At 33.1% G+C, this 27557-nt stretch overlaps 1 protein-coding gene across 2 annotated transcripts; it reads right to left on the bottom strand.

Moving 5' to 3' along the window:
- Nucleotides 1-1055: 1055 nt before the first annotated feature.
- On the bottom strand, nucleotides 1056-23513 carry LOC130614747 (transient receptor potential cation channel subfamily M member 3-like). 2 transcript variants are annotated; one of them, XM_057436195.1, is made up of 17 exons: nucleotides 23463-23511; nucleotides 21486-21659; nucleotides 21028-21192; nucleotides 17364-17700; nucleotides 12977-13323; nucleotides 12693-12759; nucleotides 10253-10353; nucleotides 9050-9394; nucleotides 7636-7895; nucleotides 6706-7086; nucleotides 5188-5347; nucleotides 4630-4758; nucleotides 3484-3732; nucleotides 3011-3188; nucleotides 2734-2860; nucleotides 2347-2540; nucleotides 1056-1833 (listed from the first exon to the last, which is right to left on the bottom strand). In XM_057436195.1, the coding sequence occupies exons 2-17, from the start codon at nucleotides 21639-21641 to the stop codon at nucleotides 1724-1726; spliced, it is 3306 nt and encodes a 1101-aa protein (XP_057292178.1). In that variant the 5' UTR covers nucleotides 21642-21659; nucleotides 23463-23511; the 3' UTR covers nucleotides 1056-1723. The 2 variants fall into 2 exon arrangements, with proteins under 2 accessions (XP_057292178.1, XP_057292179.1); XM_057436196.1 differs by lacking the exon at nucleotides 4630-4758 and having other exon boundaries at nucleotides 23463-23513.
- Between the last annotated feature and the right edge of the window lie 4044 nt (nucleotides 23514-27557).

Here is a 27557-nt window from a genome sequence, read left to right on the forward strand (position 1 = left end):
AAACACATTCTATACATTCTTTAGTGATCGAAACTTCTGGTGCAACCTTCACAATAACATGTCTTGTTAAGACCCAACGTTGAACAGTATTTTCTGTCAGCATTGTTTGCAACTCTGCTGATTCTTTGAATTTTAACAATGGACGCTGCTGTCTCTGCCTTTCTGCTATATATTAAATGATCGTATTTTGTATCGCATTGAAGATTCGAATAATAGATTTAAAGTAATGTGGCGGTTTATTTAATTGATATTTGGGGTTTTAAAAAATATGGTTTAAGCTTCTACGAAATAACTCGCTACGTCACTCAACACGAAACTGAAATTCTGCAAGCTAATATTGTGAACAGGCTGGGCTGCTCATCTTTAAAACTTTGAGGGGACACGCAAAACAAGTTTTGGACAAAGTAATTTGTAGAGTACACCGTTAAGGGAGCTTTATGATTACTTGTTGATCACCTTATTAAAAAATATTTAGAACGATAATATATTACCCAGAGAAGCTCGAAAGTGGCATGTACCAATTACAAAGCGTTAAACATTGCAGAAAAACGAGTTCGAAACGCGTACTTGCTGGTGCCATCAAAATGTCCAAAAACATTGATCTTTTTCATTCTTCTTCTGCCTAAATGCATTTCTTCAAGTACCTTGCAACTAGTTTATTATAATACGCTATCTGTGCAACAGGAAAGGTTGATGTATTCATTTTCCTTAAAATCACTAAAAGTGCACATCTTATTTATATTGTGATGTGATGTCAAAAGCTTACATATTTAGGATGGCGTCGATAAAGAAAGTAAGATTAGTGATATCATTGCATTCTGACATGTTTTTCTACCGCAAATAACTTGAAAAGGGATGGAAATAACTGACCTCTCGCGTGGACAACACCTGGTGCCAAATTTGGTCAAATTCCCAAATCTTTGGGTACCCGTTTCGAAATGGGTTAACGATACCATTAAAAAACTCTAATACCTCTGTAAGATATCATTGAAAGAGTAGGTTACAGTATCTTGATCGGCATGATCATGAAATCAGCATGAAAAAGTTTAACAAAATTTATTTTTAATGATTTATTTATTACCAAAAATTATACGAAAAAAATAAAAAATACTAAATTTGTGTAAAAAAATACGAAATTTGTGCAAAATTACAAAAAAATCTCAAAATTAAGAAAAATAATCAAAAATTAAAAATAAAATTAAATGTAGTAAACCCTGATAACCAAAAATTCAGAAAAATATTCATTAACAACCATTCAATTTGTAAGAAGACTAATCAAAATATATACAGTGCTGCATACGTTTTACATCCTGCGTAAAAACCAGTCAGTCAAACATATTACAAAGAGCTAAGAAAATTTGTCACTGCATGTTTCTGAAACCAGTGACCGACACACTTTTACTAAATGTTTTTACAGTAAAGTTTAATCACAAAATTTCACAAAAAATCGTAGGCGATTTTAGAACTCATGCTACATTTAAGACTAGCGATGTTTTAAAATTTAACAAAAGTCTACATGTATAAAATTCTAACAAAATTCTACTTGTATTAAAATTCTACAAGGCAAACTCAATTTACTTAGTGAGGCTTCTACTTTTTTTCTTCAGTGAACACCTTAGCATTAAGCTTTTGTTAAAAAAAAGGCAAAACCTAGCTAAAAGCGCATTTACTTAAAATCTACAACACAAAATAATCACTCACTTATCCAAAACATCTCACATCACTACTCAAGGGATTCCGAAGAGGTTTTCGCCTGCGCTCTTTGAAAGTTTGCCATACATTCGATCTCAAACTCGACCAACTCTTCCAGTTCTTCATCAGATGCAGAAAGCTCTATAAAAAATGATGTACCAATCATCTTACAGCTGTTAAACTTGCACAGATAAAAGATGTGAATTCATTCCACAAATTCTTATCAGGTCACTATTTCAAATCAAGTTACTAGTTTAGTATAAAAGTTAGTATAGAAGTTATTTCGTAAATATGGTGAGATTGCAACGGGTTCTGACCAACAGTTTGTAGTTAATGTTTAGAATCTTGAAATAATCTTTAAATCGCTTTACTTTTGATTTTTGTTTTCAAAAAAGCAGGTATTGCGATATTACAATCACTGATTACAATATAAAAAAATGTAATTAGAAAACTTATTATTTAATATTCAGAAAAAAGATAGATGTGTATATAACCTGACTTTGTAACCTTCGCATCTATTTTGGAGAATTATATTCAAACAGATTAGATTATCATCAACACATGTAAAAATTTGAAAAAAAAAATTAAATAATTTTAACACCTTATGTTCAAACATTTTACACTAATTTTTTTATTTACAAAAATATAACTTACGCAAATTTTTTGACTTCGAGGTCGCGTCTGATCGACAGCACTTGCTGAACAACCAATCAAAAAACATGTAAATATGACATAACAACATAAAGGGTGGAACCAATGCTGGTCGATTTGCATATTCGATGATCAAATGATAACGTTCAAACTTCCATATCTGCGATGAATTTTCTTCAACTTCTGTAAAGGTGTTGCTAGAATACACGGAAAGCATTGTTACTATACTGTCGTGACGTTATATATGAATGCAACATGGAACAGAGGCCGTGAATTCACGGTACAAACTGTAGACGAATCCGTCAACAAAACTGTTGAACATAAAAAAAACATGTTTCTGTTAATTGTTTTAAATGCATCAAAAAAAGAAACTAACTAGAAGTTACTTACTTGAAAATTGCAATAAGAAGATTGAGGAGAAGAACATTTGCAATTAACAGATATGCGCCCAAAAGTGTCCATGCAATCGGTTCAGCATAGCTGTTGATTGTTGGTGTTCCAAATCGGGTTGTACTGTCTATGAGAATAAAACATCAGGATAATTACTTCTTCAGTAGCATAAAGCATCAGGACAGGTACGCCCTGAATAATTCCAAAGGAAAGTCCTGAACAATCGAATATGATCTTCGAGCATAACATCAATTTTTTGATTAGGTATTCTACTTACTGTTTTCTGGATCGCGGTCAATAAACAACTCGCCATAGATGTTATAATAGGGATGGAAAAAAATATCACGAAGCATGTGCCAGCCTGCAGCTTGCGGTTGCAAAATAGCTTTTGTAGCTACACCGTAAGCAAGCAAGAACACGAACAATATCACCAAAAAATACATCATGTCGATAAACTATAAAAAACACCCATGAGGTAGAACTATAAATAAACACCAATGGGGAAGAACTATAAATAAACAACAATGGGGAAGAACTATAAATAAACACCGATGGGGAAGAACTATAAATAAACACCGATGGGGAAGAACTATAAATAAACAGCCATGGGGAAGAACTTTAAACAGGTTCATTCTGATTAAATACTGGAATGGAAATACGAAACAGTTAGTTCTATTTCCTATGACTACCTAGAAGGAAACAATTCTTTTATGAAAAAACGACCTAAAAGCAGAGACGACCACGACTCACCATTTTATAAATCATCACAACATAAGGTCCCAAAATGCGATGAGCATAAAACACATCCAACAAACGTAATATCCACAAGCCTGCATCCAACGCATACAAGAGGTGACCAATGTCTGCCGTACTTGAGTGGAGTCTCAAACCAAGTGCAACAAAAAACAACACAATAGCCACAAAATCCATCAAGTTCCACTTATTTGAAGACCATTCTTTAAATTTGGAACTTAGCGTGGGCGATTCACTGTTGATGAACTAAAATTAAGTATTCTAGGTCATGTCATAATACAAAATGAAGGCACCAATTCTTACTGTTTTAAAAATCTAAGAATAAACTCTACAGCAACTACTTGCTGAAGCATCATTTTTAAGAGAAACTAATCTAAAATTAATAATTTATCTGTTTTTGGATTTTTAACCACAACCAATGAATAAATTATAAGTAAACAATCAAAAATTAAACTTTTCTCTTGATTTCAGTAGTAACTCAAGACAGTTGTTTGCAAAACTAAACAAAATATATTAACACTAGTCGTTAGCCCGTGAAAAAATCCACGGGTTCGTCCGTCCTTTTTATACCGCATTGCGTGCGTCTCGCTACCTGCGAAGCTAAGCCACCATTTTGCGTGACAGAAGACGAACGGACAGACGGACGGACGGACGGACGGACGGACGGACGGACGGACGGACGGACGGACGGACGGACGGACGGACGGACGGACGGACGGACGGACAGACGGACGGACGGACGGACGGACGGACGGACGGACGGACGGACGGACGGACAGAGGGAGAGACGTATACGGGTATTATAATATAGATTGAACAGCTATCTGTAACAACGTCATTTGATCAGAAGAGATGAGTAAGAGTAAATAAGGATAACGTTACTACACTTAACAATGTGTTTTTCTTGATCTCATCGATTTAGGGATCGTGTAGTAATGATCTCTTTGTTTATCTATATTGATGTTAAAACTTTTTTTGTTTGTTTGATTCGTTGGATGACCTCCATGAAAATTTCCATAGTCGTAAACTTTTTGAAAGTTGGAATTAAAAGTTATATTATTGCTTATATTGGAAGTCTCATCAAGGGGTGTGAAGGTATAAATAGACTTGCCCAATCAAGATTGAATCATTTTAAGCGTTTACCTGATTAATCTCTTCCACTAATAAGTTGACCACAAAAATGATTAAAATATACTCCGGTATCTCCATTTTGGAATTCTTCTTTGAAATGGCAACATAGGCAAACAATCCCAAAAACACGAAATATGCAATCTAAAAAAAACAGATTTTTAAGAATAAAATTGCATACCAATATTAGATTTCCTCATAAAACAGCTGTCTCACAAGCTCATTCAACGTCCTTCAATCCTAATACTGAAAATCTTTCGCAAAAATAGAAAAAATTTGCGAATTTCACAAAAATTAATCAATTTTAATAATTTCAAGATTTTCTTTTCGCAGAATCAGATGAAATTAGATAAGAGAAAGCAAGACAAACAAACGGATGTTTAGCCAGAACAAGTATACTGGCATGCTTGTTCTGTATATAGTGTGATTTCAACCAGATTCTTGTTTCAACTTGATCTAAAGAAATATTTGCCAATTTGATTAGGCAATGTCTTTTGATCACCATTATAACACACCCTTCCCCTTCTCCACGCCTTGACGTAACAAAATAAAATAATGCACGTCCACACTTACCACATTAGCATAAAACTTTGTCATGGGTGTCTTGAAATAAAATTCAATTAGTTTCTGGTACCAAGGCAGCTCTTGAGATTTCTCCATCCTTGTTTCTTCATTGATTGAGCTATAATTGGGTTGTTTCGTTCCAACTAAATGCGTTTGAGATTCACTTGTGCTGAAATATACAAATTATAAACAACTAAAATTAAATTTACATACACAAAGTTTTGAGAAAAGCTTCAGGGACCTTAAGCTACACCATTTCTAAATTGGGTATATATCATTCGTTGTAAACACCGCTTCTAATATTTTACGTTTCCTTTCGATACTTAGAGCAAAGCTTACCACACTAAAAAAAAAACATGAAAACTGTAAGCACCATGTACCCCGCTGGCTCAGATTTTTTCTGAAGTTGGACATGTTTACCTTATCTAAAACACGCATTATGTTTCGATAAAACATAATAAATATTATTATTTATTATTTTTACCAAATCAGAAGCAATTTTATGTTTCCCTAGAATGGCCACAGATGATCACTTCACAATTCTGAAATCAAATTTGAGAAAAAAATCCAAAATTTGGGAAAAAAATGAAAAGTTAGTGATAATTAAGTCTCCTCTTCTTAAATGGCAGGCTGTTCATTTCAAATTACACAAGTTATGTAAATCAAATTCTGCAACATGCTCAATTTTTCATCACATAAAACATTTTATGTTTCGAATAAATATACTTCGTAGTTAGTTTAGTTTCGCTCTTATGAATAAAGTGATAAGGATTACGTGTATAAAACTTTTTCTTTAATTCTAAATTCTCGGAAATTAATTTTACTGCGACGTTGAAGAACATGTGTAGTTTCCAACGCAGTTTCTAAACCTATTTTTTGTGAAGAGTTGCATAGATATTGTACTAACCAAGTTTTTGATTTTATTGCAAAATTTGCACCTGCAAAAGCCCAGAAGAACAACACATACAAGAAGAACAACACAATTCTTATATACTGGTTTGCCTTGGTACTTATTGAATGCATTAGTATTCCTCTTTAGCATATCTTGATTTCAGAGCGTATTTATTGTCCCTTTTAAAGGGAATTTAAAAATACGTTGTCATTTTTTTGTGATATGTAAGAATGTTTTTATTCCAAAAAAAATATGTATTAAGTTTGTTAGTTCTCCTTTAAAGCAAATGAATAATGAATTTATTAGGTTAACCAGTAAAAAACATCCATAACTCCATCATAGAAATGAACCTAAAATCCTCAAAAGAAATAAAAAAAAAACAGAAACAAAGTCTTTTCCATAAAGCCATTTGCCGTAAGGTTGAGAGGTCACACACACATAAAAAACAACATAAAAGCAAATTTTAGAAAAATGCATAAATACGTGACTACAACCAAACGAATATCACAAAATTCAATAGGTAAAGTGAAAAATAAAAAAAAGACTTTGTATAACTTAATACTTTAACAAAAGTTCCGACAAATATTGCAGATATTTTAAACTTCCCAGTGTTAGTGACAAACCTTCACACTTACCTGCTCTCATCTTCGAGATTTTTCTTGTCGGTTGTTTCATCCTTTCCATCGCTATCTGCGTCTTCAGCTTTGACCATTTTCTTGAGTTCTGCAGAATTGCGAAAATCAAATTTGTAGCAAATATAAGGTGGAAAGAACATAGCAGTTAAAACTTGAGCTGATGTGATATCCTTTTGTTTGATTGCAGCTGTCCACACGTCGTTAAGTAGCACCTGCACAGCGCTATGTGAAACATACTCCTTGTGGTTTGAAGCAATGGCTAATTTTAAACATGTCTGTTGGGGGAATTGGGAACATCTACATGTGAGTAGTTGTTCTGTCTTTGTTGTATCTGTTCTGTAACACTCATCCAACAATTTAAAGGAATAGCTGTTAAAATCTCTGAAAAAAAAAACAAAAAAAACTTTTCAAGAAAAAAGAGTCTGTTATAACTATGACAAAAAACTCATAATAAAGTTTACAATCGGTTTCGTCTAAAGAATTGCTTGCAATGAAATGCAGATAATAAAAAACGCTGACAAGTAACATTTTAAAAATATGGAGAATAAATAAATAAATATAAATAAATAAATATAAATAAATATGAACAAATATAAATAAATATGAACAAATATAAATAAATAAATATAAATAAATAATATAATAAATAATATAATAAATAAATAAATATAATATAAATATAATATAAATATAATAACTATAATATAAATATAATAAATATAATAAATATAATAAATATAATAAATATAATAAATATAATAAATAAATAAATAAATAAATAAATAAATAAATAAATAAATAAATAAATAAATAAATAAATAAATAAATAAATAAACAAATAAAAAAGGACACTGGGGTAATTGCATTGTTATGTGACGACGAAACATAACACAGAGACAACCAAAAGAAAAAACACAAAGTTTTGCTTACAAAGCATTTTGTCTCAGTGCGTTTGTAATGTTATCAGGCATGTCATGCATCTCAGCTTGATCAGCAAGTGCATTGTAAATTTCACCAGCAATCAATGCTTTCGCCATCCCATCTTCTTCAAATCCCCACAAATACATTGCCATGTCTTGCATGTTATTGAGAACAGCCCAGAAAAACAACTCTCGAAACGGGTACTCAAATGTTTGATGAGCATCGGTTAATGGCATGCTTCCCGATAATGTTTTGTTTGAAGATAGATTCTGTTACATAAAAAAAACATTTGAATGAAGACACTTTCCTCAAACTGGAAGTAAAATGATTACAAATAATAAAGGAAGGGTTGCTGTCACCAGGTTGTCGTTGCATTGCTTCACAGAAGCAAATTCATAGAACTGTACAAGAAAAATAACAAATTAATTTTTAAGTTGTCTAAATAAAAACTTTTTTTTTTTTTGCGTATGTATTACACATCTCTCCTGAAAAACCTGCAATCAAATTTACCATGATCTTAAAGGCTTAGTACACTTTCAGTGACACTTGCAGCGTAAATAAAAAAATAGTTGTGACATAACTTCCCTGTGCAAGTTCACATTCCATGCGTTCTTTCTACACCTACATGAAGATTTATTCTCTCTGTCTACGTTACTATTAACGACACAAAGCATAAACTTCACTAGAGCGGATTGCACAAAATATTAATCTACTGATTTCATGAATTTGCATTTTACTTTTGATTTGTTCTTTAGTAATTCCACCTTATTTCTAAAGCTGAAACACTAATCCAGCAACTGAAATAATAGGGTATAAATATGATACATTAGGTAGTTAGGAGATGTTAAAAGAAGTGTTGCTTGCAGAATGAGTAGTGATGCTTAAAAAAAGTTCACAAGTTGATTAGCATACACCTTTAGTTGACGTTAAAGGTGGGTTTTGTAAGGCTTGTGTGAAGAGTGTTATGTTATGGGGTGAATATACATGGAAGTAAAGGAGGACGATCTTGGCTGTTTACAAAGGAATATGAATAGCACAACAGGTGGGTCAGCACAGCTGCAGGAATTTCTTTAATGGTGGTGTTGGGTGACCCCTATTTACCCAGGTAGTTGACTTCAGTTATTTTCATTCGTTTTTAAGATCGTGCAAGTAATAGCTGACCAGGCAAATCAAAATAACGGTGGTAAGAACTTTAAAAAGTACATTACATGCATAAAAATTATTGTTCCCACAAAAATTAACGTGATTTTAAAAGAAAGAGCACACAATGTGTCTAATTGCTTAAACGTTATAAAAACGTTGCATTATCAAGGTTAAATACCTTTATACGTGGCTTTAGTTTAACTTTTGAACTTGTACAGATGATCAATAATCACTTAATGCATAAAGTAGTGAAAAGATGAAAAAGAACAGCAAATAATACCTCAATAAACTTTTCATCTTTTTGTTGTATAAAGTTGGTTAACAACTTGTTGATAATCTTTTGTACGTGTTCCATTTGAAGAGCTGCTTTTGATACATCTATCCCTTCATAGCTACATAGCAACTTCACAATCTTCTCGTCCACCTTTGATTGTTTGTACACATTACTTTCATCTTTATACATTAATGTAGACGTCTTCATATGCGACCGATAGCCGTAAAGAAATTCAAGGCAAGAATTGGTAAGAATTTCTTTTATGCTTATTCCTTTTTGTAAAAACAATTTCACAAAATCCACTCTTCCCATTGCCAAAGCCATTATCATAATGTCATTCAATTCCTTTTCCTAAAGAAATATTGGACATGACAGTTGCATTTTGTTTTTTTAAGAAACCTGTTTCTTAGCTTGGATATAACCGTTTTATGGAGCCTTTTAGCAAGAATCTTGTAAAATAATTTTCTTATTTTTTTCCTTTAATATTTTGAAGGTAAAATCACCTATTGCCCACCACCTATTTTACAAGAAGTTAGGTGAAATGGTAACAAGAACTCGGAATATAGTAAAGCAGTTGTACTTTAACTTTATGAAACACTCTTCTTAGTGATTTTGTTAAAATTTTTATCACAATGCCATAACTGCACCAGGTTTACAACCTACAACCAAAGACACAATATATATGGAGAAGGGAAGTTAAAGAACGCAACCACAGATTAGCTCATTTTAAAGAAGAGCTGAAAAGCAGACAATTCCCCAAATAATATCTTCAGGGTTGTAGCTATAAGTAGTTTAGGATATCAGAATAATCACAGGCACTTTACGCACCCAATTTTGATGTTATACCAGCTGAAAAGGACCAGTTTAAATATCATATAATGTGTATGAAAACTTTCCTTGACAACAATACATTGTATCTTACGATGGCTGGAAATGGAACAATGAAAACAAATTTTTATAACATACTACCTATTCTAATGCAAAAAAAACAAAGGTATGTCATGACTTTTTTTTGTTTTAATCTGAACTGCAGATTCACTAAGACCTTTGAAGAATCAACACCTCATAAAATGTCTCGGTTGCATTGCAAGAAAACTTTTTCGCCAAAATAAACTTGGCCAATGCAATGCAACATGCCACTGTGGTATGGAGATGTTCCACCATGAACCTTATATCAACATTCTGTTAAAATAGAGAAAAATGCGTTACCTTCCATTCAATTGATTGCGACAGAATTTTCTCTTCTGCTAAATTTGCACGATCCCACAACAATGTCAACCGCAACTGAGAAGCCGGTGATGTCTTTTTACCTAAACATTACTTAACCTCAAATTTATGTGAATAAACCTAGTCAATTATAACAGCTAACTTCAGAAGTAAAATGTGCTTTACTTTTGTTCTATCTTTTTAGCATAAACCTGTTCATACAACTGAGTGTATATATATTTTCGACAGCCTTTAAAATTATATATATTACTAGTCATCAGTTTATTAAAAAATGCACAGAAACTTACCTATCTAACTACCCTCTTTCAGCAGAAAGTAGAAGATAAAATTAATTAAAAAGCTTTTTTTAATTAGCAATCGCTCTTAAAACAAGGATGCAGCAAAATATAACCTTAAATATGAAATATATTTTTGATAAACAAAATTCAGGGAATAAATATTAAGTTTCTGCTACAAAATAATTTTTTTATTTACATTTTTTAGCACCTTTTTAACTCTCTTTAGGAAGTTTTCTTTTGATACAGAAATCTTAATAAATATAAAAAATAACTTATGAGTGAATAAAAGAATACATGATGAACAAGTTTTCCCTACAAATAGAGCCAGTCTTTGCTTGCCTGTGTCTGCCATTTTGCTTTTTTTATAAGGAATTGTTGTTATTGTGGGTAACTTGCAATACTTAGTAAAGAAAAGTTGTGAACATTCCTTAAGGAAAAAGTCATTTTTGATTTGCCCTTAATTGTATATTACATATTTATTTTACTCTTGTGGTAAATTAACTTTGGTCGCTTATTAAATAAGTGTATTTTATATAATTTGGTAGACCACAGTTTTCGATAAGCCTCCATATAAAAGAAAACATCTTTGAAATGGGTTTTCTGTTAGACAAAAGCATGTTATGCAAATCATGTATGAATTGGGACCCCTATGGAGGAGATTTTTATAATTTTTTTCCTCCTATATAAAAATAAAGACCAATCAGAAATTAAAGCTCTTTGATTTTTTTCGTTATTGTTTTTATGCTTGGGTAAAGGAGCTTTAACAGTCTAACCTCTGGCAAGAATCACGAAGTAGCTCTATTGTTTAGCTAGCCTAGCCTAGGCATTAGATGCAAGGTTGAAGGATAGCGTCTTGCATTTATTTGTCAAAAACAACATCATCACGCTTGGAGATACTGGACATAAGCATGTGCATCTAATGTAGATTTGTTGTTAACATTTTCTGGCTTGCCACACAACAAGCATCAATACACAGTGTATCAGGTGTTATGTTTCCAAATGTTGATGTTAATAAATTCAGAAAAGAGGTTAACTGCATCTTTAATCTCTATTCTGCTTAATCTCATCAATTAAGTTGATTAACTCCTATCTTAGTATTAAATCTTGCTTTATAGTTTTTTTTATTCTGTGTCCCACGAGAATCATTAGAGGTTATGCATAATATTCAATACTCTTCATGTTTTAATTGTAAATTAAAATTAGCTCACATGTGGCTCATATTTGAGAGGAGAAGAGGTGTGGATAGAGGGAGAGGTGATAATTTGGTTTTTCTGTTTCTGAATTTTGGCTAAATTATTATGTTCCCCAAATTATTATTTCGAGATGTTATAAACAATCTTTTTAACAGTTCATTACCGTTTATTACTGTTCCTTGCGTTCAGAGTTACTTCTTTTGTTGACTAGCAGAGACTTGTCAAATGATATGAAAGGTAGGTTGTATGAGGCCTGTGTAAAAAGTGTTATGTTGTACGGTAGTGAGACATGGGCAGTGAAACAGGCAGATCTTGACCGTTTAAGAAGAAGTGATATAAAAATGGTTAAGTCTATGAGACAGAAAGAGTTCAGATAAGCGAATGAAGCAGGCTAGGTATCCGCATTAAAGATGTTATGTTGGCAAAGATTGAGTTGGTTGGGACACTTAGAAAGAATGGACAAGGAAAATTGGGTAAGAAAATGTAGACGCTTAATAGTTCCTGGGGCAAAGGTAGACCGAGAAAGATTTTGCACAAGGCAATAAGGACAGACTTGATGCGGGGTTTAAATCTAGTACAGAGTTATTAATATACCCTATCTAACATTAGGAATGATGATAATGAATAAAATGCTTTGTAAAATATCTTTTTGGCAGCTTTACAACAAAAAAAGCAAGTTTTAGGCATTGCATTATGGCTTATTAAAGGTTATTATTTTAAAACAGTAAAAAAACTTATCTAGGAACTCTAACTAAAAAAGGCACATTAAGGAATGTTTAATTGAGCTGGGACATTACCTCTGGGATCCTTGATAACATAATATAAATGTTTAGGGAGCACCCTCAAATCGTAAAACATGTGACACATATTGGCAATAAAACTAAACTAAATTAAATTGATAAGAAATGATAAATTTAAAATCAATTTAATGAATTTATAAGATATACTTACTACTTAACAAAGCAATCAATATGGCTTCATCAACATTTGCTTCTGCTCCCATTTGAAAGACAGTAATCTAAAATAAAATAATGACTCTGAGTAACAAAAAAACAAGAATGCATACATGCAAAATTATTGCTTTCAGATCTGTTGTACTCTCTTCGGCTCCTTATCTACTGCGTATAACTTCTCAAATTCATAATTACAGGTACAGTTAAGTACCAAGAGAAATATTAATTAAAATTTAACTTTATCCTATTATTTAGCTCTAACAAATTGTTAAGAAAACATACATGTTCTTTCTTCTCCAAACATTTTAAAACATTAAAATATGCAGTCTTCAAATTGTTTTTCTTTTGTTTTTGTTTTTCCTCATTGTCTTTTTCTTCATCAATGACAAATTCTTTAAAATTTTTCAAAATAACATCTAATAAATTTTGGTCCATGTTTTCCTCATCTCTGATTCTCTCCAAATCATCCTCACTAATCCTATCTATGACATCTGCCAATACATCAGCTGCTCTTCCACTGTCTTTGATAATGACAACTGGAACTACAGGTTCTTTCGCAACAGCTTCACAAACTGTCTCAAGTGATTTTGGGCCTCCTTCCAACAGTAAATAAACAGTTGGAACTTGCTCTATACAAAAAAGAAAAAAAAACTGGTCATATTTCAGTCAGCAAGCAACAAACAATAATCAAACCAGTTGGAATATTTTTTTAGACTTTTGTTGATAAACTGACAAAAAGCTTTTGTATAAAGCATATTCTATTTTCATATTCTTTAAAACTAGTCTTCAATTCGATAAAATAGCCACGGTTTTGGTGATTTTTGGAACATTTTTTTTAATATAGACTAGCTGGTTCAGCTGGTGTTGAGTTTCAGGTTGGCCACCTAAGTGTAGTTTTAGGAAAGAGGGTGGGGGAAGCGGTAGATGTAAGCTAAAAATTTCTCAGTACAAAAAGTGGGGTTGAGCAAAATAGTGGGGTTGTTGTAAATAGGGTGGGGTGACTCTATATTCCAAAGTAATTTATTGCTTTTTAGATTACCTACTTTTTTTAAATTACCCTTCAAACTGCAATTGCTATTTTTTGTATTGTTTTAGTTTGCAGTTAGTTTTTATTTCTTTGTTTTAAGAGTTACATTCTGTTTATTTATAAATATTCTGAATTCATGTTTCTGCCTGTCAAAACCGATAAGAAAAAATCATTAAAAGCGTACAATATTGTGAAAAGATTCATAAAAAATCAGTAAACTAAGATGATGAGAAAATCGAGATACATATCTATGTCTTACTGAGAGATTTGAAAATACCAGGTATTTTTAGATACATTTACAGACCATAAAAGGCAGACAGAGTAGACAAATGGAATTAACAAGAGCACAATTTAATTTTTCTCAATATCAATTTGTTGTAACTATTTATTATGGCTTTTCAGTAGGTTTCATAATTTTTTTGACAACAACAAAAAAAAAGGATGAAGATAATAGCTTGAAATAATAGGAGGCTTATTCTTAAAATAAGAGAGGTTCTGACCTCTACCAACTGTATCAAATAAATGGTATGACTTAAATTAAGGAAATTGCTCACAACAATACAGCATCCAGGAGTATGTATAAAATGTGTTTGCACTGGCACCAGGATGAGACTTAGTACTAATACAAAAATAATCACTTTCATTTGGCAGTTTAGGAAATATATGAAATATATATACAGTATTTTCAACATGTGCAATTGGCGTCTTATGTATCCTTAATGCTTGTAATAAAATTTGAAAGAGTTGTTTAAAAACAAAAGGATTGTATGCAAACTTTGAAAGTCTCTGCAGAGGTTATTTGTGTAAAAAAATCATTGTAACAATTAGAAACAATCGGTTAAACATGCATCTTGAAGTTTTACAGTTAGTAATAAATTAATTTTGGCTAGCGGATTATTATATGACATGATGATAACCAAAAAGCGGAAGGATTGAGAAGGTATTTGAGAGAAAACTAATTTTCACATTATCATTTATCATTGTAGCTAACTAATGTTGGAGAAACTTTTACACAAAAATAACAAATAATATGTGAAGTGCTTACATGAATGTACCTTTTTAAGAAGAATGTATTTAACCAGGCCTTGCCATGAGTAGCGAGCAATTGCTCGCGCCCGCGTAGTGCTCGCGTAAATGCTTGTCACCCGAGCATTCTATTGCTCGCGTAAATATTAACATTTTGAGATAAGTGTAAACGTTTTTCTCAAGAATTGATTGGTCTTTTAAGTGAAACTGAAAAGATATTTGGTGTGATTATTTTCCACCCATCGTGCAACAGTTCATTCGCCATTTTATAAAACGCGTGCGATACGGGCATTAAGGTTAATCTTTGTTGCGCATTTATTTTGCAGTAGAAAAGTGGGGGACGTTTTAATCGTGAACCCCAAACACTATGAATGAGCGTCTACTGGTATAGCGACTCTCTCAATCTGAACTTCCTTTTCTACATGTCCGAAATAGTATTTAATGTTTATTTTTCAGGTCATCACAAGCAAATAGGAAAACATATGCTTCGTTTTCAAATTAAAAAAAATCTTTATCCGCGTGGTTTAAATAAAACTAATAAATAAAATCTCTTTTTAAGGTACACGTCAGGTACATAAAATTTATACAGAAAAAAAATTATACCGCATGTGGGTTTCGTTTTTAAAATTGTTTGAATAACAGTTGCGGCATAAAGAAAATAATCCATTAAATTTGGACCTGCTATGGTTTCCAATTGTTTCGTCAAATGAAGAAATTATCTACAATTAAATCCATGATAAATTGTCTGTTCCGCCTGTAAGTGCAGTTTTGCAGACTTGCGTCATCCGTGCTCTGTCGGCGTTCACCTCCGCATTAGTTAAGAATCGCATGGCTGGATTTCTTATGTAAGACCTGGTTACCAACGTTGAAGGGGCCGGGCAAAAGAGATTTATGTCTACGTAGTTTTTTAACTAAGTCAGGAGTCGGTGAATTAGGATGGTCAGGTTGGCTACGAATAGGCTTGCTTGTGGATTTAAAGGACCAGGACTATTCAATAATTCTGGGATCTAAGTGTCCGACCAAGACGGAAATCTATCGGACGTTTTAACCGACGAAAGTTCGAAAATTGAGATACGGACATGTCCGACCAAACTGGAAATGTGGCGGACGTTTTAATCACACCCCCGAAACGATTTAGTTTTTTTAGCGAAAAATATGGCGAGCAAAATTGCTCGCGTAGACACTCTGACGCGAGCAACTAATTGCTCGGGAGGTTATTTGCTCATGGCAAGGCCTGTTAACTTTCTCACAACTTTAACTTAAATCAGAACACATGCACCAGTTTGTCCTTACTCGATACAACTACAAAGAAAATAATTTTTTGGTTCTAATTCGTGGAATAAGTTTCTATAAAAGTTCCAAAAGTAATCTTCAGCAATATCTTTAACCGTAGTTAAACATTCAACGCAGGTTACCAACAGCCCTTAAAATAGCATCAGACGCAAATATGTTTGACGAAAATCAGTTCTGGCCTGTCGTTTATTCAGCACGTTTCTGTAACTTCAAAAATTAAAAATTGACACATGCAAAATAAAAAGATAATTCAAATATAATCTGTCTCTTTTAATCAATCTTCGTTTCGCATCTCCTTAATTTTGTTTCATCTGCCATGTGCCATCATGAAAGTTTCTTAATCATGATCACACATACCACGAATAATAAATGTGTAACGCAATGTTAAAAACAAAATAGACTGCTTATCTTGATAAGCCAATTAAATCACAAAAAAATGCCGTCACAAAAGAAAACTTACAACATAAAACAAATAAATTTTTAAGTTTGTATTATTATTATTTGTAAAGTCATCACAAGAGAACAGGAAAAGATATGCTTCGTTTTCAATTAAAGAAAAAATCTTTTAAGTTTATCCACGTGGCTCAAATAAAACTTCAAAAGTCATTCAGAAAGTTTAGCTACATTTTAGAGTGACAACATTCTAACATCTGTCAATTCTAACATCTCTGAGTGACAACATTCAAACTGGTAATAGAACGTTATCTACAATTAAATACCTTTAATAATAAACGTATTATGTCTGTCTATGCGCAAAATGGTACCTCAAGTAGCAAGACACACAAAATGTGTAAAAAGGACGGGCGAACCCGTGGATTTATCAACAAGCTACCGACTAGTCCATGATATGTCTGTTCTGCAAGTGCAGTTTTGCAGACTTGCCTAACCCATGCTCCATTGGTTCACTACCACATTAGTTAAGAACCGCATGGCTGCATTTTTTGTGTAAGACATGGTTACCAACAACGAATGGGCCAGACAATAGAGATTCATGTCTACACAGTTCTATTATCTAAGTCAGGAATCTGTGAATTAGCTAGGATGGTCAGGTTGGCTATAAATAGGCTTGCTCATGGATTAAAATTAATTTAATAATTCTGAGATCTAAACAAATGTAGCGTCTTACCAAGACGGGAATCTATAGGACATTTTGTCCGACAAAAGTTTGAAACGAGCTACAGACATGTCCAACCAAACTGGAAATGTGGCAGACATTTTGTCTGACGAGTCTTCAAATATTATTTTGAGAGCTGTTAATTTAGATAAATATAATACCTATTTCTTTAAAGCACTAATTTAAATAACTTTAAAAAACCAAAGTACCTTGTACACTGTTCATGATATATTTCTCAAATTCAGATCGAACAGAAATTTCAACACCATATTTGCCTGATGATCCATCATCAGCTAATAAAAAGTGAGTGTGATTATGATCAAGGAATGCGCCTTTTTCAACCAAACTGCTTGCAACATTGTAGGAAAATTTTCCTCCAACAGGATTTAAGTTGCTTCCAATGAGTTTTTCACGTTTGCTGACTATACCCCATGTGGCAATACCAATACATGCTTTCGATGCACCTTGAAGGGCCTCACCAACATGCTTCATTACACCAGTGTTGGTACCACCAGTAATTACCCAAGCTCCTGGTGTTTGTGCAACCTATTGATCAAAATTGATGAACTTAAAAAAAGTTAAAATAAGAACCTCAAAAGGATCACTCATTGTAGGACAATATGACAGGGTTAAAAATTGTTACTAGTAAAAAAAACACTTCTCGCCTTAAAGTTGTAAAAATGTTTTATAGTGTAATCTCAAATTTGAACATCTTCAAAGAACAAAAAATAAGTTTGCATGACTTAACCAGTGCCTGAGACATTCTTAACTTAAACATAAATTTTTCTTCCATTAAGCTTGTTAACGTGTTTGTTTTTAGCACCTGCACTATTTATAAAATACTGTTAATAAAATACGAAAATATTTAAACTCCCACTTCTGTTTTGTACTGATTGCACATATCACTCACCTGAGTACATTAGGCACAGGATGACGAGTGATTATGAACAGGCCTCTAAATAAGTCATGTAACGTAACATGGAAAGGTTTTTCCCGATAAAAACAAACCATTAAAATTCTGTCGCACAGAATTTTGTTTCAATAGGTTTGGGATAGATCCTTTACTCATCGATAAGTAGATAGATAGATAGATAGATAGATAATTTATTTGTTAAAGAAGGTTAGTTACAATGGCAGTTGAAAAACTGATGTGGACCTGCTGAAAATATAAAATTTAAAACAATACATTATATATACAAATACATGAAATTAAATGAACTTTACATAAAACTCTGTAGTTTGATAATACTCATAAGCATCATCTAGTGCTTTACCAGAAATAAAGGTTTGAAACTGAATTTGATTCAAAATTGAAACGTCTTTTGTTAGGTCTAGTCTGAAGGTTTCATACGATTTCCGTTTTATATTATCTGCTAGATTGCTCCACAATACCGAGGCTCTATAACGAAACGATGTTTTATATCGAATAGTTTTAAATTGTGGCTGTTTGATGAGCATATTTTTTCGAGTACAACGAGTGGTCAATCGTTTTTCAACTACAGATGCTAAAGGAGATGGTGACAATTCGTTGTAAATGTTATATGTTAAACACGTAACACGTCTCTTGTAGTACCAGCTAACTTGTTTCCAGTTACATTTTTTAAGAACAGTTTTATCGCTCACATTCTTTTTTATTCTACCGATGAACCTGGCAGCTTTTAAATGAATACTTTCTATTGGTTTCATAAGCGTAGACGAACTGTTACCCCAAACACTTATACCATACAGCACAGATGGAAGTATTCCACGAAAATAAATCGATTTCAAATCACCAGGTTCCATAAACCTCATTGAGTATAGCTTCTTTACCTTTGATCGAAAATCTTTACATAATTTATGTACCTGGTCATTCCAAGACAGTTTATTGTCAATGATAAGACCAAGACATTTTGTGGAGCTGGTAACACTAATTGTATTTTCATTCAATTTAAAATGTGGATATGGACTGATGAACTGTTGACGAGACATAAACATAATTTCTGTTTTACCTGCATGAATATTGAAGCCGTTCAGAGAAGCCCACTTGCTAACTTGATTTAATACTCTTTGGATTTCAAGAAAAGCTTGTTCAAATGAACCTGTGGTACAAAACGATGTTGAATCATCAGCAAACATATCAGTCTCACCATCATCAATGTTATCAGACAGATCATTGGAATCAATGGAGAAAAAAAGAGGACTTCAAGTAGTGAGCCTTGAGGTACTCCAAACTCCACTTCCTCTGAAACTGATTTTCGTCCGTTCACAACAGTAAACTGATTACGTTCACTAAGGTAGTCACTAAGCAAAGAATACATATTTCCTGAAATTGAATTGGTTAATTTGTTAAGATGATTGTCTATTTGAGCTGTAAGCATATTCTCAAAGATCTTACTAGGAATGCTTCACAGTGTTACAGGGCAATAATTATCACAGTCTTGTTTCGAACCTTTCATAAATAAACATTTTACTTTCCCTGTTTTCCAACTTGATGGATATTTAACTGAGTTGATACTTCCTTTAATTACTTCATACAGGCCACAGTTTTGAGGTCCAATAAGTTTTAAATGCTGTGCAGATATCTGATCAGCACCAAACGCTTTACCTTCTTTTACGCTGTTTTTAAATGATTTTTCATACAACTCATAGGAACAATTAATGGTGTTAATACATGGAGTTACTCTATATATGTGCTGTATGCTATGGTCACTCTCCCAATTAACCTCTTGCGGTATATTTTATATTCTTCTATTGAGATTTCCGAATCACATATTTCCGTTGATAAATGTGTCTCAGTTATGGCAAGAATGTCAAAGTTAACTTCATTTAATAAAATTGCAACTTCATGAAGCTTTCTTCGCAGTCCATTTATATTTATATGACCAATAAGTGCACCATTGGAACCAGAAAGATTTCCAACCAGTTGATCATGAACAATAACCATGTTGGGATGCCAGTTTTTCAAGTAGATAAGAACTATAAAGCTGTGATGTCAAAAATCTTTATTTATGATGACTAGATATTAATGTCAATAAAAAATCTATTCAAATGCTACATTTTATCTTTTTGTCACCCATTTCTATGGTACTACGTCAAGCACACCTAGGAAGTTTATAAGTACCAGCCGATATGCCTGTAGTAGGAACTTAGGTGTGGTAACTCCAAACTTGAATGAAAAAGTATCCTAAGGGTTCTGACTGACTTTCCTTTTGTGTCTATCCCCCTTTTTCAACAACGAAAAGTTCTGTAAGAGTACCACTAGTTTCAGTCAGACTTTTGCAACTCTATTATGCAAATTGTCACAATTACATTTATTTAATTAGGCGAGAAACTATAACCACTAAAAATGGTGTTCCAATGTCCTTGTTTGGAATCTAGATTCCTCCTTACAATTCTGTACTTTAAAGAAATCTCTTTCTGCTTCTTTTTCTTATCAAAGAAGTGTTACCGTTGTGATCTTTTCATTCAAAATAAAAATGATCAATTGATTTTACCTATTTTACATTTTTATTTAAAATAAAAAGTGATCAATGAGTTTTACCGATTTACTTTCAAACACGCAAATCATTTTCTTTTTTAATATTCTAGACATCGTGGGACCTTATTTGAAAGCAAAATTTTGCAGTCTCCCATGATTTTTGCTTTTTTATTTCCGTAATGTAATTTCTAAGAATTATTGCTCACTGCAGTTTTATTTAGAAGCGTGATTGTTCACGCACCTAAGGAATGAATTGATTTTTTAGGCGAGTTATTTTTCACTTGTCTATCGCATTTTAGGAGCATGCCAATGTGCGCGCGCGATCACACACCTAATATGACGCAACCTGCATGTGTTGTGAGTGATTGCAAAAGTATCCATATTTAACATAGAACAATATACCATATTGTACATACCTTGAGGAGCCCTCTGGCAAAATGTTGTTTTAATTTTGGATCCATATTAAAACTTTTAGCACCACCAGTAACAGAAATCAGTAATCTTGGTTTTTCCAATTGCCATACCCTTGTCATTAATTCAAACGTTTTTTCAGGTGAATCACTAGTTTTAAGACGAATAAACTATAAAAAAGAAAATTACTCGTTAGTATTAGCAAATCAACTTTAGAAATTTTATTTTGTTGCGCACAAAAAGACGGAATGTGTAGTATGTTTTTTTTAAAAAAGAGACAGTGTTTAAGGATTGAGCTTATAATATAAGCAGCTAACAAGGAGATATTTTAGTCTATAAGCTTCTATAACTTTGTACTTTCACAACCATGGAATGACAATTATTGAAGGTGGTGGATCCTACTTCAAAAATATACCTATTTTTTATTTAAAAATGTGATTTTTCTTAATATGCAAATACATACTTTTGCACGAGCTCTTCGGGTGGCCCCTTTAAAATCAATTTGTCCAAAATCAGTTGCAACCTCTCCCTGAGATCCATCCAAAACATCTTCGCCTGATAACTTCTTTGTGAAGTTTGATTTGATCCAGTTCAAATCTGTTTTGCTAAGGTTTGTCATTTTCTGTATAGCAAGCTTCTATACAAGAAAAAAAATTAAGGTACAACATCAAAAGAAAATAATCCCAGACTCAATTTGCAAAATTATTGAAAATCATAGAGATAAAAAAGTATGATCCTTAATCACACACTCTTTCACAACTGTTGTTTTTGAATAGTTGCCGAGAAAAACACACCCTTTGAAATTTAACACCACAAAAGAATTTTTAATTAATAAAGCTTATCACAAACAAAGTGAAAGTAGGAAGACAAGTTTTTATTAGTTTTTCCTGAAAACAAATTATTTTATTTTAACTAGATAGCCATAATTCTGCTCCTTTTATTGAAACATACCAAAATGTCAACTAAATTTGCATTTTTGTAAAAGAATTGCGTTTCTTTACTGAATGTGTGTAGTCAAAAAGCAAACTTGTGTGTGTGTGTGTGTGTGTACCTATTTAAGCACAGCCAGATGTATTTGGATAATAAACCCTTGCAAAAAGGGTTTAGAGTAGAATAGCAACTGCAGCCTTGTAAAATTAAATTAAAAAAATTAAATTAAAAACAGTACAGTTCAGGAAACTGTGACGGGCGGGCAAACTTCCAGCATATTTTATCCTTAGATTTTCATAAGAAAATACAATAATGTTGTCAACATATATTTGCTCTCCAGACTTCAATAAGAAAATACAAGCATATTTATATATACAGCATATTTTATTTTTAGATTTTCATAAAAAACAGATATAATGCTCAACACTTATTTGAGGCTAGTTTAAATACAAATTTAATAAAGAGCACTATTTTACGGAAGAACATGCATGTTAAGCCAAAAACCTTAAAAGTTTTCTCTTCAAGCACTTTTTCTCTTAATGTAGCTAGCTCTTTATAACTTTTTGTCCACCATGGTCATCATCTTGGGCTTCCTTGTACATTTGCCACCAAAAAGGCTTATTTTTTCTTGTACAAGTATTTCATGTTGTGTAGTCCATTTCATGGAAGATCTATATACATTGAAAATATTACAAAGTATTAACAACATCAAATTATATATTAAAAAATGTAGGTAAAACCCTCGATAAAATTCCAGATATATAATGACTAAACCTCAATTAAAAGGCTTTTAGCCTTATAAAATTGACTAAGGAACATGGAACAGGTGGCTAATAAATTAGACTTGCAGAAATCTGAAGTATTTTAAGAACAGAACCCCATATTAAAACAAATGACAAACAACTTTAGGCCTGCAACAATCTTCATCAACTTAGACCCATGCAACGGTTTTGAAAGTGATGGGCACATTTAAAATATGTTGCAAAATTAGAGTCAACCTGAGGCATTACCATGGTTTACTCTGAGGGCACAAGACTGCAAATACATTGTCTACATTGTTTTAAAATGACCTTTACTGTAAATTAAATTTTTAAGTCCTCAATAAAGTAAATCTTATAAATAAGATCTGGAAATAAGATCTTTAAATAATAAATCCATAACCTATTTGCAAGTGTAGGAACGCTATCTAAAATATAATAGACATTGATTTTTTACAAATCATTTTTAACAGATTTAACAGAAATATTATTTTCTAGTTAGTTTTGAGCCAAAAAACTCATTAGCAACATGCACCAAGGAAATTCTGTCTGTCACTTTTGCGTTCAATCTACACGTGCTACTGAAAAAGATTTTTGGGGGGAGGAGGGGTGGCTTTGCAGCTGCATCAACAAGGACTAGATAGTTTCATCAGACGACTGAGATGACTTCCTTTCTTTACGCAAATTTCAGTAAGATTTTTAAACAGAAAACTATGAGCACTGGAGTGATTAGGAGGCAGCTGTATACTTACTTTCGTTTCTTAAATTCGACTTCTCTTTCTCATGAGAAAAAGGGGTTGCGGTCAAAAGTCGATCGATAATTTATGCAGAAAGGATTTCGTGCAGTTCCTACACGAAATGTAAACAAGAGCGAAATTAAGCTTAAGCAAGAAGCACGTGTTTTCTTCAGTTGATTTAAGATAAAATTGCCCGTAAATTATAATTTATTTGAAGAAGTATTTTAGGCTATAAAAAACATGAATTAGAACAGACTCTACAATTTGCACTTGTAAAGAAACTTAAAATTTTGGAGTTACAGATATGTTGCTAACATAAAAACCTCGATCAAAAGTGTTTAATTGCGGACTATATCTATGTCCAAGGTGTTGACAAAGATATTATTGATAAGGAAGTATTAGAAAAAGAGGTCGTTAAAATGAAGTTTTTGGATAAGATCAAATAAAGTGAATTCAGTCTTATTCATGTGGCAACGACATGACGTTTTAGACGCAACATATCAAACAGTCAGATACCCATTATTTCTTTACTGACATAGATTATCAGATTGTTGCATCAGAAGCTACATCAAATATTATCAAAGACTTGCAAGTAAGAAAAAGATTTGAGTTTCACATCAAATATTATCAAAGCCTTGCAAGTAATAAAAAGATTTGAGTTTCACAGTGTGGACCCAAAGCTATGACTGATTTTTGCAACGAGGGAATCACAGCGGTTAAAACAGTTTTTAAAGGTAAAACATTGTCTAATAAATTTGATAGGTGTTCTTTTTGACACGATAAGACTTTAGCAAACAGAATCAACCAAAAAATCTTGTGGCACGCTCTGAGTTAAACAGTTAAACCCACAAATTTTGAGAATAAAAATAAGTAAGCGTGAACGCTACAGCGTTAACTTTGGAAATGAAGATGAAATGCTCCACTGTTTAAATGGGAACCAAACATGTTACCCTAAACACTTTTTTGCAATTTGTTAAAAATATTCGCAGTGGAGTTGGAATAAGATGTCTGTCCAGTGTTATCTAGTATAACGGATACTAGATAACACTGGATGATTTTATTACCGATGTTGTTACAGTCACAAGAGCATTGCCAAAATAGAATTTCCAAGCCGTCTTAAACCAACGGTGATTTTCTGTAGTGTGTCGATGTCAAAACTGCCAGAATTCTTGCCCTTCTGTCCAAAATAAATTTTAGAGTTCTTGAAAGCTCAAGTGGCAAATGAAATATGCCTCCGAACATGGGAACACGTCAGCTGTCCGGCGTTTTCGGCAGCAATTCCTAAACATTATGCCAATACATTCGATCTATTTGGCGATTTTGATGACGAAACATCTTTGTAAAATATAAGAGTTTTTGAAAGTTTTTATTATGGCTAGAAATATTGACGATTATGCTAAGAATTTTGAAGACTTTTCTAACTGAAAAATCCTTGTTTGCGAACGTTTATCTCGCGAAAATTTGCTGGATTTTTTATTTGCGAAAGTTAATCTCGCGACATTTTCCGAATTTCTTCATTCGCCAAAGCTTGTCAAAAGAATTTCGCGAATAATTTTTCTCGCGGAAGTTTCTCCAATTAAAGTAAGTACAAAGACAAAATAAAACTTAAATGATTTGCAAATGTAGCATTCTTTATAAGGGTTGGCTGGTATCGGAATCTCTTGCTCACCATTGCTCTCGATAGAAGTGAAGCAGAAGAGCTTTACTTTCTATCAAGAATATTGAGTTAGTGAAACTTGATAGCCTATTGTTTAAGCGATGCTATACCCACCAATAAGGGTAAGGATTTGAGATATCATATTGGGTACCGCGGTCAAGATGACATCTCCCCATGTCTACTCCCATGGTATCTCGCAGTATTCCGAGAGTTCTAAATTGATCATGTCGCTAGATATTCAGGACTACCCTGAGTGGCTGGTGAAATAAACTCAAATTCTAGCTAAGGTTGAGGATCTAGGGCATTATTTCAACAACATCGTAGTAAAAAAAGATCGTTACATCAACCCTATAATCGATGAAGGAATCAGGGATCAAAATCTACTTGCACTTTGTCTTGTGTGGTATGCTTGCGGTAGATTGCGATCGTGTTGTCTTTCCTAGGATCATTAGAATTTCGAACATGTCTCTGCCGCAACTGATTCTTATCGTTGGTAAGTATCGCATCCTCCTTTTCTCTGGCATCGAGGTCGTAGGTGAGTGCCTCACGCTCTCTCTCTATATTGTCGAAATCGAATTATAGTCCCTAAGCCTGTCTATCTCTTTCCTTAATGGTTTGATTACATCCATTGTTTGACTGACAAGCCTGTTGAACCTCATCCTGCAGATTATCCACACCCTTTCATCCTAGCCATTTAGTAAGCCCTACAGCTTTTGCTTCCATGGACCAGCAAGCAATTTCTAAAGCGCCATCCACTTTTACGAACAAATCGGTTAAGTGTTTTGATTGTGTAGGCCGTAGTCAGATTATACTGCCTGCTTTTCTTTTTCTTTTTCTTTTCTTTTCTTTTCAATTTATTTAAAGTCGATTATTCACATATTTACAATAGTTTCCAAAAAAAAAAAAGTAATTAAGAAAACTAATCTAAATCGACTAAATTTTTTATGTTTACAATTAAATAAAATCATTTTTTTATATATATAAACAATAATAACAACAAAGTTCTATAAAGGGACCTTACATTCGTCACAGTTACATTTAGATCCGTCCCACATTTTTATCATGCTTTTAAAAACTTTAAGGTTGTCACATCGTTTCAAATGTGATGGTAGGTTATTCCAAATCTTTGGTCCCAGGGCTGATAAGCTATTAGTTCCAAAAGTCGCGGTCCTTTTCCTTGAGACTACCAAATTATTTGTATTTTGTTCTCTGACTGTCCTACCGTTATCATTTAAACAAAATATATCTTTCATAAAAAGAGGGCTGCTGTTATTTATAGTTTTAGAGATTTCTATACACAATGACCGTAAGCGATTTACATTCATGTGACTCGCCTGCATTTTGGAATACCCAAGATAGCATTCTTAAATTTCTTAAGCATCGTCCTATGTGACGATGATACCGTGGCAGTTTTGAATTTGATTGAGAGGTCGGTTTGCCACTCACGCCGATGCATTGTTTATCCCCCCTCTAGGTTGGGGTTTGCCCTGGCTGGGTATATTCTTTCAGTCATGTTCAAGTCTCACGTACAGGCATGTATGTATCGACTTTTTTTATCTTTTCTCAGTATCATATTTGTTCCTTTATCGATCGTCTTATAATCTGTCTCTTATGAAGATACCGCAGGAAGAGTGGATATTCCGGTCTTCGAATGGTTTTAAGGGGGAGTAGTATAGGACCGAGTTACCAGCCATGAACTATGCTTACATGCCGGCCGGATATGACTAACTCAAGTATGGGTTGTTTACGCTTATCACTTATCGTCATAAATGCTGTCATCATGCACGGATATTACGTCTAAAAAAAGTACATAAGTTTCGTTGCGAAAATTCCCGACGGTGGCTTTCAAAAGGGTGACAATCTGCTTGAAATGATTTTTTGGAGAATACCATGGCTTATCCTTAACGGTTATAGCAATTTTCTCAATCTTAGGAATATAAAACACTTCGTTATCTATGTATATCTATAAGTATCTTAGTTCGTATCCTCGTTTTTCATTGCAATCACCTTGTTCAACAATACTCTTTCTAAGGGCAGTGCTAAAACGACTGTGTAGTGATACAGTAATACTTGCAAGACCTTCATGGTTTACCTTATTAAGTTCAAGTGCAATGTTGGTGATCTTGTATCAGAGTCTGATGTGCAAAGTGGAAAACAAATCGCAATCTGTCTTGTAGTCATGACTGGCAGAAAATCAGGTCACTTGATAAAATAAAAATAGGGACACAAAAGGTGTTGCCGTAGGCTGCTGCAATCGCCTACTCATCGTCTGTCCCCACATGATCACTAGATTTCAACTGATCGTACCGTCGTTTGGATTGATACGACGATCAGGTTATTTTCAAGCTCAGACTTGGGCAGCCACATATCTCTGTATACAGTGAGTACATTATAGTCGTTACTACTTTGCACCCCGTTGCCGTTGAAGGTTATACGGAGGTTCTGTACAAGAA

This window comes from Hydractinia symbiolongicarpus, chromosome 11 (genome assembly GCF_029227915.1).
Source record: "Hydractinia symbiolongicarpus strain clone_291-10 chromosome 11, HSymV2.1, whole genome shotgun sequence".
Classification (NCBI taxonomy): Eukaryota; Metazoa; Cnidaria; class Hydrozoa; order Anthoathecata; family Hydractiniidae; genus Hydractinia; species Hydractinia symbiolongicarpus.